The sequence below is a fragment of the Acinonyx jubatus genome, chromosome F2, assembly GCF_027475565.1.
Source record: "Acinonyx jubatus isolate Ajub_Pintada_27869175 chromosome F2, VMU_Ajub_asm_v1.0, whole genome shotgun sequence".
NCBI lineage: Eukaryota > Metazoa > Chordata > Mammalia > Carnivora > Felidae > Acinonyx > Acinonyx jubatus.
In genome coordinates this window covers 64,042,196-64,062,674 of record NC_069394.1, presented here as the reverse complement: position 1 = coordinate 64,062,674, position 20,479 = coordinate 64,042,196, and the positions used below count along the sequence as shown (strand labels likewise).

Sequence of the window (20,479 nt, the reverse complement as noted above, 5' to 3'; positions counted from 1 at the left end):
TTATTATGTGGAACTCTGTAAAAATAATGAAATAAAATAGCTATCATTTTTTAAAATGTATATTTATTTTGAGACAGAACAGGGGAGGGGCAGAGAAAGAAGGGGAGACAGGAACTGAACCACCCAGGTGCCCCGAAATAGCAGTCATTTTGTATTGCTTTCTATATGGCAATGTAATCACATTTATTACTTCATTTTAGTTCTGTACATTATGAAGAAGGTTTTATTGCCCTCATTTTACTGATGAGGAAACTATGGTTCAAAAGTTTAAGTAACTTCTCAGGGGCTCCTGGGTGGCTCAGTAAGTTCAGCAGCAACTCTTGACAACAACTCAGGTTATGCTCTCACAGTTTGTGAGATCGAGCCTTGCATCAGGCTCTGTACTGACAGCATGGAGCCTGTTTGGAATTGTCTCTCTTTCTCTCTTTGCCTCTCCCCTACGTTGTCTCTCAAAATAAATAAACATTTTAAAAAAACAAAGAGTGGAAGCAATTCTCCCAATGTTACACCCAGAATCAATCCCAGACCTGGAGGTCTGTTTCATCATAAAGACAAACTTTTTACAGTGCCATGGGACCATTACCTTCTCTTTAGCTTCCTGGTTCAATGAATCCCGCTGTTCCAACAAGTGCGCTTCAAAGTATTAAGGATAGATAAATAGAAATAGAGAAGATTCCTCTTTTAAAACATTTTGCCAGCTGTCAGGATCTCACTGAATATAAATTCTATCAATATTTAGCCTTTTTAAAAAAAGTTTTTAATGTTTATTTATTTTTGAGAGAGAGAGACAGAGACAGAGAGACAGAGACAGAGCACGGGTGGGGTTAAGGGCAGAGAGAGGGGGAGGAAGACAGAATCCGAAGCAGGCTCCAGGCTGAGAGCTGCCAGCACAGAGGCCGACATGGGGCTCAAACTCCAGAGCCAAGAGATCATGACTTGAGCCAAAGTGGGATGCTCAACCGAAAGAGCTGGGTGCCCCTAGCCTTATTTTTAAAAAGGTTAACAGAACATAAACCCTGTATCCTCAGGGCATGCCAGGAATCTTAGGGACTTTGGGTGAAAATATGAACATTCAGATAAAAGGGAAAAAACTGACCTTTATTGAAATAAGAATATTTGAGAAAAATGTTTTTAAACAGAAAAGAACTAAGAATTAGTGGAAACTAAAATCACATTTCACCCAGAAGATACAATTCTGGTTTGAAGTGTTGAAACAAAAGTGACCACAGTGGGAATTGCTCACACACATAAGAGTAACATTTACCCATTTGAATTTTCCCATAATTGTTCAGGATATTAAAAACATATTCCAAATGTTCACTACAAATTCAAAACACTGTAGATTTCTATGTTTTGGACTGCATACATATTTTGATTCAATATAATCTTTTATTTAAATTTGGATTTTAATCTGGAAAGTGACAGACGGGTAAGTACAAAAAATTCAACATTGAAAAAATACTCAAAAATTCAAAATCCTTAGCTAATAGTAACTTAAAGGAAACATCAGCTTGAAGGTGTAGAAATAGAACAGTATCACAGGGATCTTTGTGAATGTAACTTGCTCACTGAATGTCTATGAGTGTGGAAAATAATTTTGGTTTTTGGATTAATTGGAACAATTTGGATCTGTTTTTTGTAGTCCTTGAGAAAAGTGAATTCAAAGATGAACCCCTACTTTTTCGTTTTTTTGCGGATGAGGAAATGGAAGGATCAAATATGAAGCACCGACTTATGAAACATGATTTAAAAGTAGTGGAAAATGTTATAGCCAAATCATTATTGGTAAGTTAACATGCTATATAAGTTTTCTTCTTTTATTCTGTTTAATTTGTACCTGTTTTTGTAGTTGCTTTATGAATAATGTTAATATTTTGCATTTCAGATTAAATCCAATGAAGGCAGCTATGGTTTTGGGTTAGAAGACAAAAATAAAGTTCCAATAATAAAGTTGGTAGAAAAGGGGTCTAATGCTGAGGTAATGTAAATTAGCATTTTTATTTAAAAAATATAGAAGTTCCAAACAAGTTGAAATCAGCTTTTAAGTATCTTTGTTGAAAATAGTGTTACTGAATGATCTTATTCTGAAGTTCTACGAGATGCTCTTGGGATTTGTGACAGAGTCCATGCACTCAAAGAAAGCTGGATGGAGATTTTGTAAGGATCTATAGCTATGAACTTCATGACATCCTAGGAGGCCGCTGGGCTCATTCCATGACCCTGGGACTTCCCTGTGCATCTTTCTAGCTTGGAATGCTGTGGAGACTGCATCCAGTGGGGCTGTATTATGTATGTCAGATAACTCTTCCACTAGATCAAGGGCTAGGTCTTTTCTTTACCTGTCACTTTTGACTCATAAATATGACTTTCATCAGTAAAGCACATGCTTCGACTTCTTTTCTCATTAGGTTAATGCTGATTGATGTTCTCTCACCTCACCAGCCTTTTAAACAGAGAAATCTCCTGATCATTTATTCATTCATTCAGAATGATTTATTTAGTACCTATTATATGCTAGGCAGTGTTCTAGTCTCTGGGAATACAGCAGTGAACAAAAGATAAAATTTCCTGTCCTCATGGAACCTACTGGGAGTGTTATATCCTAAATATATCTGATTTAAAATATTCTCACCTTGCTGCCTGGCTTGTACAATGCCTTAATCCTCAAGAAAATGTCTAAATATAAAATCTTAAATAAAGCCTGTGAGAATGAATGAAACATGGCTTTAAACTTTGAATCTATTTAAAGTTGGTAGTAAACTGCCATCCATCCTCCTATCTGCTAATGCCCAAGGTTTCTGTCTTTTACCAAAACACAGACTCATGCAAGACAATGTTTTATGTACACCACATTAATTTCAAACAAAATAACTCTGGTCAACTCATACTTGGTGGGCTTGGCCAACAAATGACTATTTTTAGTAATTTTCTATGAGAAGTAAATGTTTTTCCCAGACATTTTCTGAGGGTGTTCTTAGGGCACAGCTTCATCTGTCTATGCCATTAATTAAATATCCTCTGCCAGGTTTTCATCATTTAGCTGATAATCAAAGCAGCATGTAGTTTATAAGCAGTAGAACTGGTTAAGAATGGTGGCCTGGTTGGAGAGATAATGTCTTCCTTGTCATCTTTTCAGCGTCGGGCAATCTGTGCTTTTTGGAGCTCTTTTTGTTGAGTTCCAGGCCATTCCTCTCCTGCCCTGAAGATACTTATGCTATATCATGCTGGTGATGCATATTTGGTTGTCATTGACGGCCACATAGAGGTTGAACCTCTCTGAGTTAATTGGATATAAAAAGAAAACACAGTAAAAAAAATTAACCTAGTGTTTGATTGTAGTTTAAAGGATGAAATAAGAAAAAGAACTATAAGATACAATAGAAAGAGGGTCACAGGAGGAGTACAAAGTTAAAACATAGAAGAAAGGGGGTGGGTTTCAGTACAAATGGGTGATCAAATTTAAAACTATGTCAAAGAGAATGATAAGTGTGTTATCTCCCCCACAGTTCTGTTTTGTGAAGTTGTATAAAAACATTGCATGTGTGTTAAAATGTCAAAAATCTGTATGTTCTGGGTCTTTTCAGTTTCTAATTCTGTGAAAAAAATAGATTCCTTATTAAAATATAATTTTTTTTTTTTTGCTGTTTCTCTCTTAGATGGCTGGCATGGAAGTTGGGAAAAAGATTTTTGCTATTAATGGTGACCTAGTTTTTATGAGACCTTTCAATGAAGTGGACTGCTTCCTGAAATCATGCTTAAACAGCAGAAAGCCACTAAGAGTTCTTGTGAGCACAAAGCCAAGGGAGTAAGTTGTATGATTCATGTGGGATTTTTTAAAAAATTATACAAAAATGAATAAAATAGAAAATTTAAGTACACGTCAAGAATTAAGTATCTTGTTGCTTAGAACATTTAAACCTTACCAGCATCACTAATACTGGTATTTAAATGTTGGGAAAAACTGCTTTGCTTATAATACTCATGCTTGCTACTCAAATCAGGTAGTTTCAGTGGAAATAATGCTTTATTTTTGTGGCCCAAATTTTCCTGGTCTGGGTTGGGCTGACTTTGATTACAAGTGAAGAAAATTAGTAGAACAACTGATAATAAAGAACTGCATTCCCCATGTTCAGCTCTAAGAATTTCAGGTCTATGAGTTGGTTGATACCATTTATCATTAAATGTTTATAAGAAATGGTGAAGTTGGTGAAATACACTTGTGTGTGTGCACTTGTACTTAGTAATATGTCCATTCTTTAAAAAAAAAAAAAGGTCTATCCATCTACCTATGATTAGAAGAAAATCATGTTGATTATAGCAAATTTAAAGGATAGAGTTTTCTAAATAAAGGCATGTTTCTTATAATCATATCACCCATAAATAACCACTGTTATTTTTGGAAATTCAGACAGTTGATTTTTCTAAGTACTGATGCAGATTTACACAATCCTATGTTTATAAAATGGGATTGTGCTTTATAATCTGTTTTAAATTTTTTTTTAACTTTTATTTATTATTATTGAGAGACATAGAGACACAGAGTGTGAGCAGGGGAGGGGAAGAGAGAGGGGGTGAACAGAAACTGAAGTAGGCTCCAGGCTCTGAGCTGTCAGCACAGAGCCTGATGCGGGGCTCGAGCTCAAAACTGCGAGATCATGACCTGAGCCGAAGTCAGTCGCCTAACCAACTGAGCCACCCAGGCGCCCCTATAATCTGTTTTTAAAATTAATAGGGTATTATGTATATTCTTGGAAGATGTTGGCTTTTCTTCTACAAATCACTTCTGGTCTAGTGTTCCTGTGTCACATTTCCATGATTTGTTTAACCAAGTAATTAATCAATATAATGCATATCAAGGTCTAAGTATCATGTCTATTTAAAGTACTATGATTATATCAAAATTACTGTTTAAAATGTAATTATATCATTCGTTAATAGTGATAAACAACTTCATTAATTTTCAGGTAAATGAAGATTACCACTTTAAAAACAAAAGGTTTATTTTAACTGCTTAAGAAAATATTCTTAGTATGTATAGTATAGTATTCTTCCCTGCCTTAATATATATATATTCAGCAATAGCTGGCAGCACTCTTTATCTTAGGAGTTGAAATGTGATGCAATGAGCTAGATTCTGTAGCATTAAGTCAGCCAGGTTGCTGCTAAAACTTACCAAGGAAAGAGTGAGATGACTCATTAAAATTACTAATTTAGGGGGCGCCTGGGTGGCGCAGTCGGTTAAGCATCCGACTTCAGCCAGGTCACGATCTCGCAGTCCGGGAGTTCGAGCCTCGCGTCAGGCTCTGGGCTGATGGCTCAGAGCCTGGAGCTTGCTTCCAATTCTGTGTCTCCCTCTCTCTCTGCCCCTCCCCGTTCATGCTCTGTCTCTCTCTGTCTCAAAAATAAATAAATGTTAAAAAAAAAAATTAAAAAAAAATTACTAATTTAGGAAGACTTTGGGCTGGAGGGCAGAGAATAACCATAACAATGTCTTCTCTCTAAACCTAATTTTGATCTATTACTCCCCCTTTATCCAACCCTGTCTGGGATAAGGCTCACCTAGTTGCTTACCTCTGGACACTTTGAGGTCGCTTAAAAGGAAAAGGGCAGACTAGAAGGGTATAACGGAGTAATAGTCCAAAACAGTCATTAGAAAACATAAAGGTCCTCCCCATGGCCCTACTACCCCCTGATTTAACCCTGCAACTACTGATTCACTGGTCCTAGACATTTCAGCAGTCAGATCACTTCAGAAGCCCTCAACTTTCAGACTAAGTAGATAGGGGCAAATCGTCACTCCCAGTACTAGCCACTAGATGAGCAGCATTGGAACCTGTGTCCTCTGACTTCTTCCTTCAGTGTTTGTCATACAGTATCTGGAACCCAGTATTTCTGGTCCAGGTTCAAGCTTCTCTTCCACAACTTGCTTGCTTATTGTGTTGCTTCAACACCCCCATCCATCCATTAAAAAAATGGAGGTGAGAAGAGTACCTGTGTCATGAAGATGCTAAGAACATTAAATAAATTTAGGTTAATAAAGAACTTAGTTATCTGTTCAGCACATAGTGTGTACTCCAGTGATGTTATCTGTGATGCTTACCTATTCTCTCATTTCATTTTTTTTCACTGCTTATTTATTACATCAGGAGCCTATCTTACATTTTGTTTCAAAACTATTTTAAGGATATTCATCTTTTATCTTTTACTTTTAATTTGCTTGAAATCGATAGCTTTTCCTTTATGTCTTTATGCTAATATAAGATTCCTATAAATCATTCTGTCATATTTTCTTACAATAGCTACTTATACTTGATGTAGTCTCCAGTCTGGGGGTAGAAAAGGCAAAAATATGAGAGGTAAATACAAATGAAGTCTTGCTTTGAATCTAGCTGTATTTTACACTTGATAGCATCAAAGAGTTTTTCAAAAAGCTTTGTAGCAGATTATTTAGTGCACTTACTTCCTCCAAGAAACAGAATGTTCCTTTTGTATGAATTTAATTCTTCCTTTAATAGATAATATAGTGGTCACAGCAGGGAAGCGTATTTTCCAAAGATCATTTTATGAAGAGAGTCCCAGAATAAGACCAAAATGCATTTCATAGTGTTTTGTACAAAAGTTTTAAAGAAATATATAATAATCTTGAAGATTAGAGTCAACCTTCCCTAGCAATATTAGAAGGATAGAAGACCTTGCTCAGAAAGAACTGAGAGACTGTTATGAATTCCTCACAATCCAAAAGCAATAATAACTCACCATGGCCTGAAAGCTCTAGGTCATTTCAGCAAAAGTGAAATCTCATTCATAATATATAAAAGCATGGGCTACTTCTATGTTTTTGTTTCACGCTTAGAAAATGTATTTATTCCTTTTTCTTTTTCTTAGTTATCTTCCATTTTCATGTGTCTTTTTTTTTCTTGAAAGATACTAGTAACAAAGTGCTATTCAAGGGAAGCACATAGAGCCTTTTACACCAAAAAGTATATAATTAAGGATAAAGGACAAATCAGTTCTTTGACCTATACTCCAGCAATGCACAGATCACTTCTTAGTATATAATCTAATTCATAATAATACTTTCAAGTTTTCCTAGAATAGACAGTTCACATTTCTATCACCGATGCTGGTGTGCCTGCCTAGGTTATATTTCAGATAGCAGTACCAGGCTCTGCCATGAGGTGTAAATGCTGTACGTTTGTGGCTTTCTCGAGTGTTCTAGGCACAGTGTTGCTCAAACTGCTCCAGTGGCTATTTTATAAGCTCTAAGTAAGTTCCACTGTATGTAACTTCAGACTATGTCTAACATGCCCTTGAAGGGCTGCCGACATTTATTGCATGGTTAATTCATCATCTTTTGGAAAACAATTTTATTTCTTGGGCATAAGGGCTATCCATCAAAATTTATTGCATTGTATTCATTTGTCTTTGCTCTGGACTGCAATTTACGATACTCATTTTTATTGTTATGATGTTCTGCCTTATCTCATGTTCTCTGCTTTTCATTGTTGCTCTCTGATCTCTGGCTTCCTTCTGTGGAGTAGCTCACTTCTTAGTACCAAACTGGATATCCCTCACTGGTTGTCCTAACAGTTTACTCCTCTTCTCCTTTCCTTCATCTTTTCCGTGGGGATTCGTTGAAAATATTTCTTTTGTTATTCAGGTTCTCCTTTTGATGTACTCTTCTTTCAAAATTTCACTGAGTAAATGCTAAAGTTAATCACATTCTTAAATTATTTTGGTGTAATGTTTGACACATCTTTTTAACTAGCTTTTTGTTGTTGTTCTTTGATGAAGTTCCCAACAGGTAGAAATGTATTAATTCTGTGTTTCTTTTATTACTTTTAACAAAGAAGTGTCACAGTGCACTGTCTTCTTTATAACAGTAAACTAAGGAGAGAAGCTTCCATTTTATTGAAGTGACTACTAGTTCATAGCATGGTGCGGGGCAGTTAACAAAGATTTCTCTTTTAATCTCCACTGACACCCTGCAAAGTAAGTTTTACCATCATCTTTTTGTGGAAACTCAGGCTCGGAGAAGTGAAGGCGTTCATGCAAGTTATTCAACTATCTAGTGACTTAAATGAGGATTCAGAGCTAGTTTTGTCTGATCCCAGAGCCTGTTCCTTATTCACCACCATGCAAATGACTGTGCTCAGTTGAGGAAGTCTTTCGTGCTTGGCTGCTGTGTGCCTTTGTGAGAGCATGCACCCTTTTTGTCTCCTGGTTTCTAGCCCAGTCAGTGTCTTTTACACAGTAGACCTTCAATACATATTTATTGAAAGAATGAATAAAGGAATGGACACTATTGTTTTAACCAATTGTGTGGCATGTTAAAATCTTCTCACCTTGTTTTCTGATTGATTTTAGGACAGTGAAGATCCCAGATTCAGCTGAGGGACTTGGATTCCAGATCCGAGGATATGGCCCATCGGTTGTACATGCAGTCGGAAGAGGTGAGAAATCCATCCTGTAAAAACAGCTTTTTAGAATGTATGGATATTGCTTGCTAAACAAAAATATATTCAAAACGTGCATGCTCATGTTGTTATGAAGTTTCTCAGTCATATTTTTACTTGATTAGCTCAATGGTAATATGTTCCTAAAACAATATTAAAAAAAACTCTTAAAAATCGGGGCACCAATTGAGTATCCAACTCTTGGTTTTGGCTTTGATCATGATCTCACAATCCGTGGGTTCAAGCCCTGTGTCGGGCTCCACACTGGCAGTGTGGCTGCTTGGGATTCTTCTCTCCCTCTCTCTCTGCCTCACCTTCCCCCTTCTCTCTCTGTCAAAATAAATAAATAAACTTTAAAAAAGAAAAAAAAAGAAATGTGGAATCTCAGGACCCACGCAGGACATACTGAGTCAGAATCTACATTTTAACAATACCCTCAGATGATTTGTATGCACACCTAAGGTTGATAAGCTCAGCCCTAGAATAATGCTCTAATAACTTCTATTTTGTCATGACCTAACTTCCTGAAATGCTAATCTGTGTTTTCAGCTGTGCTTCTTCACTTCCTATTTTAGTTTTAGCCCATTGCTGTAGACATCTCTCCTCATCTTCCACCCATGTCTCCAAAGTCTGTCTTATAGAGTTATCATGGACTTGACTGGAACGTACGGTAGACATTGATAACCTTCATATTAATTGAGCTTTTCTGTGGCATTTGTTTAAACTGACTACTCCTGTTTGCTGAAAATGTTTATCTCCTGATTTCTAAGTTGGCACTTGTCAGATTTTTCTCCTCTGCCAGCTCCCTTCATCTGTCAACCACTTATCTGTTGGCTCCCTCTTTTCTTCTCTACCTTCTTGTTTTCTGTAAGAAATCTTATTGATCCTGTTCCTGGAGATTTTTAAATCTCTATCTCCAGCTTAGATCTCTTTCCTGAGTTCCATAGTCTAGATTTCTTTCTTTCTTTACTTCTTTACTTACTTCCTTTTTAATGTTTATTTATTTTTGAGAGAGAGAGAGACACAGAGCGCGAGTAGGGGAGGAGCAGAAAAAGGGGAAGACACAGAATCAGACAGCAGGCTCCGGACTCTGAGCTGTCAGCACAGAGTCTGACACCCGGCTCGAACTCAGGGGTGGTGAGATCATGACCTGAGCCGAAGCCAGATGCTTAAACAACTGAGCTACCCAGGCACCCCTAGATTTAATTATTGATTAAAACTCTCGCCTAAATGCCCCTTTGGCACCTTACAACTCAGTATTATTTCCAGGTGAACTTTCCATCTATTCTCTGAACTTGCTTTGCCTTCTGTATTCTCTTTATTGAAATGACTCTATTTACTCAGCACTGAGTCCAAAAGCAGAGGAGTGATCCTAGGGACTGTAGCCTCTTCATGAACTCCATCATGAGACATCAAATACGTGATGTCATTCTCCCCTTTTGTAACAAATGCTACTTTAGTTCTAGCCTGGAACATTGCAGTAGATGCTTGTTGTGATTTTGATTTTTGACTTAAGTTCCAATGATTCGTCCTTGGTTCTGGGGGTCATGTCACTTCTCTGCTTAAAATTCTCAAATGCTTTTCCTCGTGCATAGATAGTAAGGTTGAGGCTGTTAGGTGTTCACATAAAGTATGCAGGCACTTCGAAACCTGGCTCCTCTTGACTCTCCAGAGTCTTCACCCACACTCCCATTTTAAGCTCATACCAACTGCTCACATGCTCCCAAATGTCCAGGTTGTTTCTCGACTCAGTGCCTTTTTTTAGGCTATTTTCTCAATGGGGAGTGTCTCTTTTCCCTCCAAGGCCTACTTTAATCCAGAAAAACCACTTAGTGTTTCTGGGAGTGAATGTTAATGAGAAGAAAAATACATACTGTCTTCTTGAATATAAATTATGTTCTCTAAAATGTTTAATAATTCCTTCATGGGAGAAATTGCTTACAAAGCGAGGCTCTTCTAACATAAATTTTGCAATCATTTGTATTAATTATATTCATTGTATTTATTAATGGTGCTGCATAAGTGTTGATCGGCTCAGAACATCATATAATAATAATTGAAAGTTTCTGAAAATTTTAACTCACTGGAGCAATATGCCACTTCCATATTTAAGTCTATATCTATGCAAATAAATGGACAGTTGATGTTACCTGATTAATTTTATTCTCCACAAATTCTGTGGTTCCTTGACCCTTTGTAGATATCCTGAATGCTTATTTTACTTAGCAAAGCCAGTCAATGGTAGTTGCTAACTGGCTGATTTTTTTAAAGAATTTCTTTTAACTGTTCGCATTTTTAAAAATGAAAGTGAATATAGAATTGATGAATAATTATATTTTACACCTGAAACCAATATAATGCTATGTGTTAATTATAGTTGAATTTAAAAAAATAAATTAAAAAGAAATAAGACTGAAATTTATAAACTATTACAAATTTCAAAAATGTCCTTGCAATAAATGTTACTGAGAAAAATAAATGAAAGTGAATACTTTTCTAATATTTAGAGATTTTTATAGAGTAAAGAAAGGTAAATAGGGCATACATTTCTGGCTTTCTCATTTTGCTTTTATATTTGTATATGTAGAATATTAAGACTGATGAGACATTTGAAAGGGGAAATAACTGATTAGCATTGTAAAGGTCACTTTAAAATATCCCTTCAGGGGTGTCTGGGTGGTTCAGTTGGTTAAGCGTCCAACTCTTGCTTTCAGCTCTGGCCATGATCTCTCGGTTTCATGAGTTTGAGCATCGGGCTCTGCATTGGCAGCACGGAGCCTGCTTGGGATTATCTCTCCCTCTCTGCCCTTCCCCCATTCATGCTGTTTCTGTCCTCTCAAATAAATAAGTAAACTTAAAAAAATGTGAAAAAATATCAAAAGTATTCCTTCAAACTAATTCTCAGGGGTATGAGAGAATATTCTGTTAGTCACTGTTTGAATGGCCAAATTAAAAGTAGAAAAATTTTGAGAAGGCATTACTATCAGAACCAAGTTTATCAAGAACATACTAGCTAGATCTCTTATTATGTTTTAAAATGGCTTTCCATATTGTATATGTGATAAAAATGAATCTCATTCCTAAAGTTATTTTTTTGGCCATTTTCTCATTTTTATTTGAAGGGACTGTGGCTGCAGCTGCTGGTCTTCACCCTGGACAGTGTATTATCAAAGTAAATGGTATCAATGTCAGCAAGGAGACACATGCCAGTGTCATTGCACATGTCACAGCCTGCAGGAAATACAGGAGACCAGTGAAGGTAAGCTGCCCTTTGGCTTATCTGGGTCTCGCTGAAAACTTGCAGAGAAAGCCCAGGGGAGGACACAGGATGGTTTCTACTTTTAGGTTCACATTTAAGCACATCATTGTAAATCTCATGATGATTGTTTTATCTGCATAATTAATCATGATCAATTCTGCTTAAATGATTGCATTTTATTGTTTCAGTATTATCACCTGTTTAACAAGTGCTCTGGGGTGTTTTCATTTGCATTATGATATGAGTTTTCAGATAGCTAAATGTTTATCACATTGAAATCCAAAGGTTTGATTTGTTTTTTTGACCCTTGCTATTACTTTAGAATATGTAATGGTCCTTGTGTGTCTGTGAAGGTTTTTTTAGGGTCTGTGATTGAGTTTTGTATATATTTATTTAAGTTACTGGATTTAGCTCTTTAAAGAAAATACCAAAATGTACTTGTCATTGCTTAAAATTCTAACCACTATCCTCTGATTAAATTTCAAGTGCCGTAGAAAAATAAAATTAGAATCCAAATTTATAAGCAAAGCTTATCCCATGAGGTACAAGTGAATATTGGGCTATAAGAGAAAATTCTCTCAAATTAATCAACTAAATGCAAAAGCAACTTTAGAGGAGAGGCTTTGTATTTTTTCTGCCATACGCAGTCAGGTACTCTTCCAGATTTGAGAATATGACTTTTGTCCAAACCAGAAAGAGCAATGGTTATTTTCTCATAGGCCAGGACTGACAGCCTATAAAATACTGAACCTACAAGAAACTGAGCTCCTCAATTTTGCTTGTTAATAAGGTCACACTAGCGTAGCAAATTGGAATTCACTCATAGATTCATAGGTTATTCTGGTTGGCAATAGTTTAACAAATATTTATTGAACTATATCATTGAATGAATTTTTTTAAAAAGACACTTCTGAAATTATCAAACCTTTCCCCTTCAATCAGAATTTTAACAAGTAGCCAAACTGATTTGAGTTTCATTCCTTTTCATTTTCCTTGACAGTCTTCCTAGAGAGAAGTTGGTTAGTAACATGATTAAGAAAAGCAATAAACAGAAAAATTCACTCAGTGAGTAACATGCTGTATCCCATATCCATTGCCACAAAACAGGCTGTTCCAAAACTTATTGGCTTAAAACAACAGTGATTGATTATTTCTCTTGATTCTGCGGGGTGACTGAGTGTTGGCTCCTGTGAAGGCACTGATATAGCAAAGTTTTGCATGGAACAGCTGGGCTCCGCACCTCCCCTCCTCATGGCCTTCCACTCCAGAGCTCCTCCACATGGCCCCCTTTTCCAGTCTAGCAGATTGTCCTTCCTGCATGGCGTCTGGATTTCAAGAGGGGATATTATAAGCGATCAACTGTATTTACATCATGCTTGGAAAAATCAGATCCCATGACCAAGCCTCAGGTCAGTGTGGGAAGGAGCTACACCAAGGTGTGGATACCAGAGTGTGTGGTTCCTTAGGGACCACAACAGGCTACCAAGATGTATTTGAATGATCAAATGTTAACTAGCATTGTAACGATGTGTAGCAATATAATAATTAAACACAGTTGTGAAGTTAATACATGCAAGAATGGAGAATGGAAATTGTAGCGCACTTCAGTAGTGCAATTCAGTTTATCATCTTACCTAAGAAAGGAATAAACTTTCAAGTGATGGAAAGCTGAAAGCATTTACTTGGTAGCCATTTCCTCTCTCTCATTTATCTAGATAAGACTGCAACTGCTATTTTAATTAAAAATAGGATGGGTTGTGATAGGGAAGGGTAAAAATATAGTTACATCACTTGGGAATGCAATGAAGTGAAAGATGTTCTTTCAACTTTCTTATTGGTTTGATTCAAAAAAACATTAATTGGATCAAAATATAGGTGGTAGGAGAGCATTTAAATGGTTTATATCCTGATAAATGATTGATTCTTCAGAAAACTGTCCATCTAACATTTATTTATTTAAAAATGGAATTTAAAATTTACTTTAAGATATACTTGAGGCATTTTAAGTAAGACACTTGGGAAATACATCTTATTTACAAACATCTTTGGAAGGGGTGCTTGCTTGGCTCAGTCAGTTGAGCATCCAGCTCTTGATTTTGGCTCAGGTCATGGTCTCACAGTTCGTGGGTTCATCTTGAGTCAGCCTGCACCCTGACAGCACAGAGCCTGCTTGGGATTCTCTTGCTCTCTCTCTCTGCCCCTCCCACGCTTGCTTGCATGCTCCCTCTCTCAAAATAAATAAATTGAAACAAAACTCAGAAACACTTTGGAAGATAAAATTCCAATCCTAAAAAATTAGTTTGTTAAGCAATATAATTGCCATTGACTTTTTATTACTCTCTTATGTTGATTTTCTTTCTCTTTCAAATTTGGTTATCTTTAAAAAAACTAGAAGAATAAGTAAGATTGTCAATCCTCCTAAAGCAGGTTTATGAAATGGATATACATTTTAAGAAGCACTAATATTTCTAAGGTTTCATTTCCCCTCCTCATTCCAGCAAGACTCCATACAATGGGTTTATAATAGCATTGAGAGTGCTCAAGAAGACCTTCAAAAGGCTAACTCTAAACCCCCAGGAGATGAAGTAGGGGATGCATTTGACTGCAAAGTAGAAGGTGGGTTCCTTCTTTTCCTCCTTGATATGGTTTAAAGTGTTGGGATTCGCTACTGATGGCCAAGAAAGAATTCTTGAGACGTCTTCAGTGCAAAAAGGTGGTTTTACTAAAGCATGGAGACAGGACCCATGAACACAAAGAGCTGCACTGGGACTGTGAAGAGTGATTATATATACCTTCAGTTTGGGAAGGGCTTAGGGATAGCATATATCTCTGAGGTATTTTGGAAACATGCTTTCCAGGACCTTGAGGGGCTAGCTGCTGTTACGAAAAGGTCATTTATTTACCATTCAGGAAAAATTCAGTCATGAGACCCTTCGGATGTGTATCAGTGGGGCCATAAGCTTGGAGTATGATTGCTAACCTGTATCTTGGGTGGGGGGGTGGGTGGGTAAAGATAAAAGAAGCTTCCAAAACAATTTATTTATTTATTTATTTGTTTGTTTGATTGTTTTGCTTATTTATTTATTCATTTATTTTTTTCAATATATGAAATTTATTGTCAAATTGGTTTCCATACAACACCCAGTGCTCATCCCAAAAGGTGCCCTCCTCAATACCCGTCACCCACCTCCCCTCCCCCCCCCCATCAACCCTCAGTTTGTTCTCAGTTTTTAAGAGTCTCTTATGCTTTGGCTCTCTCCTACTCTAACCTCCTTTTTTTTTTCCCTCTTCCCCTCCCCCATGGGTTTCTGTTAAGTTGCTCAGGATCCACATAAGAGTGAAAACATATGGTATCTGTCTTTCTCTGTATGGCTTATTTCACTTAGCATAACACTCTCCACTTCCATCCATGTTGCTACACAAGGCTATATTTGATGCTTTCTCATTGCCATGTAGTATTCCATTGTGTATATAAACCACAATTTCTTTATCCATTCATCAGTTGATGGACATTTAGGCTCTTTGAATAATTTGGCTATTGTTGAGAGTGCTGCTATAAACATTGGGGTACAAGTGCCCCTATGCATCAGTACTCCTGTATCCCTTGAGTCAATTCCTAGCAGTGCTATTGCTGGGTCATAGGGTAGGTCTATTTTTTAATTTTTTGAGGAACCTCCACACTGCTTTCCAGAGTGGCTGCACCAATTTGCACTCCCACCAACAGTGCAAGAGGGTTCCCGTTTCTCCACATCCTCTCCAGCATCTATAGTCTCCTGATTTGTTCATTTTGGCCACTCTGACTGGCGTGAGGTGATATCTGAGTGTGGTTTTGATTTGTATTTCCCTGATGAGGAGCGACGTTGAACATCTTTTCATGTGCCTGTTGGCCATCCGGATGTCCTCTTTAGAGAAGTGTCTATTCATGTTTTCTGCCCATTTCTTCACTGGGTTGTTTTTTGGGTGTGGAATTTGGTGAGCTCTTTATAGATTTTGGATACTAGCCCTTTGTCTGATATGTCATTTGCAAATATGTTTTCCCATTCTGTTGGTTGCCTTTTAGTTTTGTTGGTCGTTTCTTTTGCTGTGCAGAAGCTTTTTACCTTCATAAGGTCCCAGTAGTTCATTTTTGCTTTTAATTCCCTTGCCTTTGGGGATGTGTCAAGTAAGAAATTGCTACAGCTGAGGTCAGAGAGGTCTTTTCCTGCTTTCTCCTCTAGGGTTTTGATGGTTTCCTGTCTCACATTCAGGCCCTTTATCCATTTTGAGTTTATTTTTGTGAATGGTGTGAGAAAGTGGTCTAGTTTCATCCTTCTGCATGTTGCTGTCCAGTTCTCCCAGCACCATTTGTTAAAGAGACTGTCTTTTTTCCATTGGATGTTCTTTCCTGCTTTGTCAAAGACGAGTTGGCCATACATTTGTGGGTCTAGTTCTGGGGTTTCTATTCTATTCCATTGGTCTATGTGTCTGTTTTTGTGCCAATACCATGCTGTCTTGATGATTACAGCTTTGTAGTAGAGGCTAAAGTCTGGGATTGTGATGCCTCCTGGTTTGGTCTTCTTCTTCAAAATTACTTTGGCTATTCGGGGCCTTTTGTGGTTCCATATGAATTTTAGGATTGCTTGTTTTAGTTTCGAGAAGAATGCTGGTGCAGTTTTGATTGGGATTGCATTGAATGTGTAGACAGCTTTGGGTAGTATTGACATTTTGACAATATTTATTCTTCCAATCCATGAGCAGGGAATGTCTTTCCATTTCTGTAAATCTTCTTCAATTACCTTCATAAGTTTTCTATAGTTTTCAGCATACAGATCTTTTACATCTTTGGTTAGATTTATTCCCAGGTATTTTATGCTTCTTGGTGCAGTTGTGCATGGGATCAGTTTCTTTATTTGTCTTTCTGTTGCTTCATTGTTAGTGTATAAGAATACAACTGATTTCTGTACATTGATTTTGTATCCTGCAACTTTGCTGAATTCATGTATCAGTTCTAGCAGACTTTTGGTGGAGTCTATCGGATTTTCCATGTATAATGTCATGTCATCTGCAAAAAGCGAAAGCTTGACTTCATCTTTGCCAATTTTGATGCCTTTGATTTCCTTTTGTTGTCTGATTGCTGATGCTAGAACTTCCAGCACTATGTTAAACAACAGTGGTGAGAGTGGGCATCCCTGTCGTGTTCCTGATCTCAGGGAAAAAGCTCTCAGTTTTTCCCCGTTGAGGATGATGTTCGCTGTGGGCTTTTCATAAATGGCTTTTATGATCTTTAAGTATGTTCCTTCTATCCCGACTTTCTCAAGGGTTTTCATTAAGAAAGGGTGCTGGATTTTGTCAAAGGCCTTTTCTGCATCGATTGACAGGATCATATGGTTCTTCTCTTTTTTTTTGTTAATGTGATGTATCACGTTGATTGATTTGAGAATGTTGAACCAGCCCTGCATCCCAGGAATGAATCCCACTTGGTTATGGTGAATAATTCTTTTTATATGCCGTTGAATTCGATTTGCTAGTATCTTATTGAGAATTTTTGCATCCATATTCATCAGGGATATTGGCCTGTAGTTCTCTTTTTTTACTGGGTCTCTGTCTGGTTTAGGAATCAAAGTAATCCTGGCTTCATAGAATGAGTCTGGAAGTTTTCCTTCCCCTTCTATTTCTTGGAATAGCTTGAGAAGGATAGGTATTATCTCTGCTTTAAATGTCTGGTAGAACTCCCCTGGGAAGCCATCTGGTCCTGGACTCTTATTTGTTGGGAGATTTTTGATAACCGATTCAATTTCTTCGCTGGTTATGGGTCTGTTCAAGCTTTCTATTTCCTCCTGATTGAGTTTTGGAAGAGTGTGGGTGTTTAGGAATTTGTCCATTTCTTCCAGGTTGTCCAATTTTTTGGCATATAATTTTTCATAGTATTCTCTGATAATTGTTTGTATCTCTGAGGGATTGGTTGTAATAATTCCGTTTTCATTCATGATTTTATCTATTTGGGTCATCTCCCTTTTCTTTTTGAGAAGCCTGGCTAGAGGTTTGTCAATTTTGTTTATTTTTTCAAAAAACCAACTCTTGGTTTTGTTGATCTGCTCTACAGTTTTTTTAGATTCTATATTGTTTATTTCTGCTCTGATCTTTATTATTTCTCTTCTTCTGCTGGGTTTAGGCTGCCTTTGCTGTTCTGCTTCTATTTCCTTTAGGTGTGCTGTTAGATATTGTATTTGGGATTTTTCTTATTTCTTGAGATAGGCCTGGATTGCAATGTATTTTCCTCTCAGGACTGCCTTCGCTGCATCCCAAAGCATCTGGATTGTTGTATTTTCATTTTCGTTTGTTTCCATATATTTTTTAATTTCTTCTCTAATTGCCTGGTTGACCCACTCATTCTTTAGTAGGGTGTTCTTTAACCTCCATGCTTTTGGAGGTTTTCCAGACTGTTTCCTGTGGTTGATTTCAAGCTTCATAGCATTGTGGTCTGAAAGTATGCATGGTATAATTTCAATTCTTGTAAACTTATGAAGGGCTGTTTTGTGACCCAGTATATGATCTATCTTGGAGAATGTTCCATGTGCACTCGAGAAGAAAGTATATTCTGTTGCTTTGGGATGCAGAGTTCTAAATATATCTGTCAAGTCCATCTGATACAATGTATCATTCAGGGCCCTTGTTTCTTTATTGACCGTGTGTCTAGATGATCTATCCATTTCTGTAAGTGGGGTGTTAAAGTCCCCTGCAATTACCACATTCTTCTCAATAAGGTTGCTTATGTTTATGAGTAATTGTTTTATATATTTGGGGGCTCCGGTATTCGGCGCATAGACATTTATAATTGTTAGCTCTTCCTGATGGATAGACTCTGTAATTATTATATAATGCCCTTCTTCATCTCTTATTACAGCCTTTAATTTAAAGTCTATTTTGTCTGATATAAGTATGGCTACTCCAGCTTTCTTTTGGCTTCCAGTAGCATGATAAATAGTTCTCCATCCCCTCACTCTCAATCTAAAGGTGTCCTCAGGTCTAAAATGAGTCTCTTGTAGACAGCAAATAGATGGGTCTTGTTTTTTTATCCATTCTGATACCCTATGTCTTTTGGTTGGTGCATTTAATCCATTTACATTCAGTGTTATTATAGAAAGATACGGGTTTAGAGTCATTGTGATGTCTGTATGTTTTATGCTTGTAGTGATGTCTCTGGTACTTTGTCTCACAGGGTCCCCCTTAGGATCTCTTGTAGGGCTGGTTTAGTGGTGACAAATTCCTTCAGTTTTTGTTTGTTTGGGAAGACCTTTATCTCTCCTTCTATTCTAAATGACAGACTTGCTGGATAAAGGATTCTCGGCTGCATATTTTTTCTGTCTAGCACACTGAAGATCTTGTGCCAATTCTTTCTGGCCTGCCAAGTTTCAAAAGAGAGATCAGTCACGAGTCTTATAGGTCTCCCTTTACATGTGAGGGCACGTTTATCTCTTGCTGCTTTCAGAATTTTCTCTTTATCCTTGTATTTTGCCAGTTTCACTATGATATGTCGTGCAGAAGATCGATTCAAGTTACGTCTGAAGGGAGTTCTCTGTGCCTCTTGGATTTCAATGCCTTTTTCCTTCCCCAGTTCAGGGAAGTTCTCAGCTATAATTTCTTCAAGTACCCCTTCAGCACCTTTCCCTCTCTCTTCCTCCTCTGGGATACCAATTATGCGTATATTATTTCTTTTTAGTGTATCACTTAGTTCTCTAATTTTCCCCTCATACTCCTGGATTTTTTTATCTCTCTTTCTCTCAGCTTCCTCTTTTTCCATAACTTTATCTTCTAGTTCACCTATTCTCTCCTCTGCCTCTTCAATCGGAGCTGTCGTCGTCGTTTCCATTTGTTTTGCATTTCGTTTAAAGGGCTTTTCAGCTCCTCGTGACTGTTCCTTAGTCCCTTGATCTCTGTAGCAAGAGATTCTCTGCTGTCCTCTATACTGTTTTCAAGCCCAGCGATTAATTTTATGACTATTATTCTAAATTCACTTTCTGTTATATTATTTAAATCCTTTTTGATCAGTTCATTAGCTGTTGTTATTTCCTGGAGATTCTTCTGAGGGGAATTCTTCCGTTTGGTCATTTGGATAGTCCCTGGAGTGGTGAGGACCTGCAGGGCACTTCCCCTGTGCTGTGGTGTATAACTGGAGTTGGTGGGCGGGGCCGCAGTCCGACCTGATGTCTGCCCCCAGCCCACCGCTGAGGCCACAGTCAGTCTGGTGTGTGCCTTCTCTTCCCCTCTCCTAGGGGCGGGATTCACTGTGGGGTGGCGTGGCCCGTCTGGGCTACTTGCACACTGCCAGGCTTGTGATGCTGGGGATCTGGCGTATTAGCTGGGGTGGATCAGCAAGGTGCATAGGGGCGGGAGGGGCAGGCTCAGCTCGCTTCTCCTTAGGTGATCCACTTCAGGAGGGGCCCTGTGGCAGCGGGAGGGAGTCAGATCCGCTGCTGGAGGTTTGGCCCCGCAGAAGCACAGAGTTGGGTGTTTGCGCAGAGCAAGCAAGTTCCCTGGCAGGAACTGGTTCCCTTTGGGATTTTGGCTGGGGGATGGGCGGGGGAGATGGCGCTGGCGAGTGCCTTTGTTCCCCACCAAACTGAGCTCTGTGGTCCGGGGGCTCAGCAGCTCTCCCTCCGTTTGTCCTCCAGCCTTCCCGCTTTCCCAGCAGAGCTGTTAACTTATGACCTCCCAGACGCTAAGTCGGGCTTGCTGTCGGAACACACTCCGTCAGGCCCCTCCGCTTTTGCCAGCCAGACTCGGG

At 38.0% G+C, this 20,479-nt stretch overlaps 1 protein-coding gene across 3 annotated transcripts in view; it reads left to right on the top strand.

Annotated features, from left to right (window-relative positions):
* PREX2 (phosphatidylinositol-3,4,5-trisphosphate dependent Rac exchange factor 2) overlaps window positions 1–20,479 on the top strand; it is a 292,149-nt gene that overhangs the window by 137,007 nt on the left and 134,663 nt on the right. For all 3 annotated transcript variants that reach the window (XR_008292620.1, XR_008292621.1, XM_053208257.1), the window contains exons 16-21: window positions 1,643–1,785; window positions 1,886–1,978; window positions 3,657–3,805; window positions 8,368–8,453; window positions 11,579–11,715; window positions 14,214–14,331. Coding sequence is in view for 1 of the 3 variants with exons in the window: in XM_053208257.1 (XP_053064232.1) it covers window positions 1,643–1,785; window positions 1,886–1,978; window positions 3,657–3,805; window positions 8,368–8,453; window positions 11,579–11,715; window positions 14,214–14,331 (726 nt within the window). In the remaining 2 variants the exon portion in view is untranslated. The remainder of the gene's footprint in view (window positions 1–1,642; window positions 1,786–1,885; window positions 1,979–3,656; window positions 3,806–8,367; window positions 8,454–11,578; window positions 11,716–14,213; window positions 14,332–20,479) is intronic.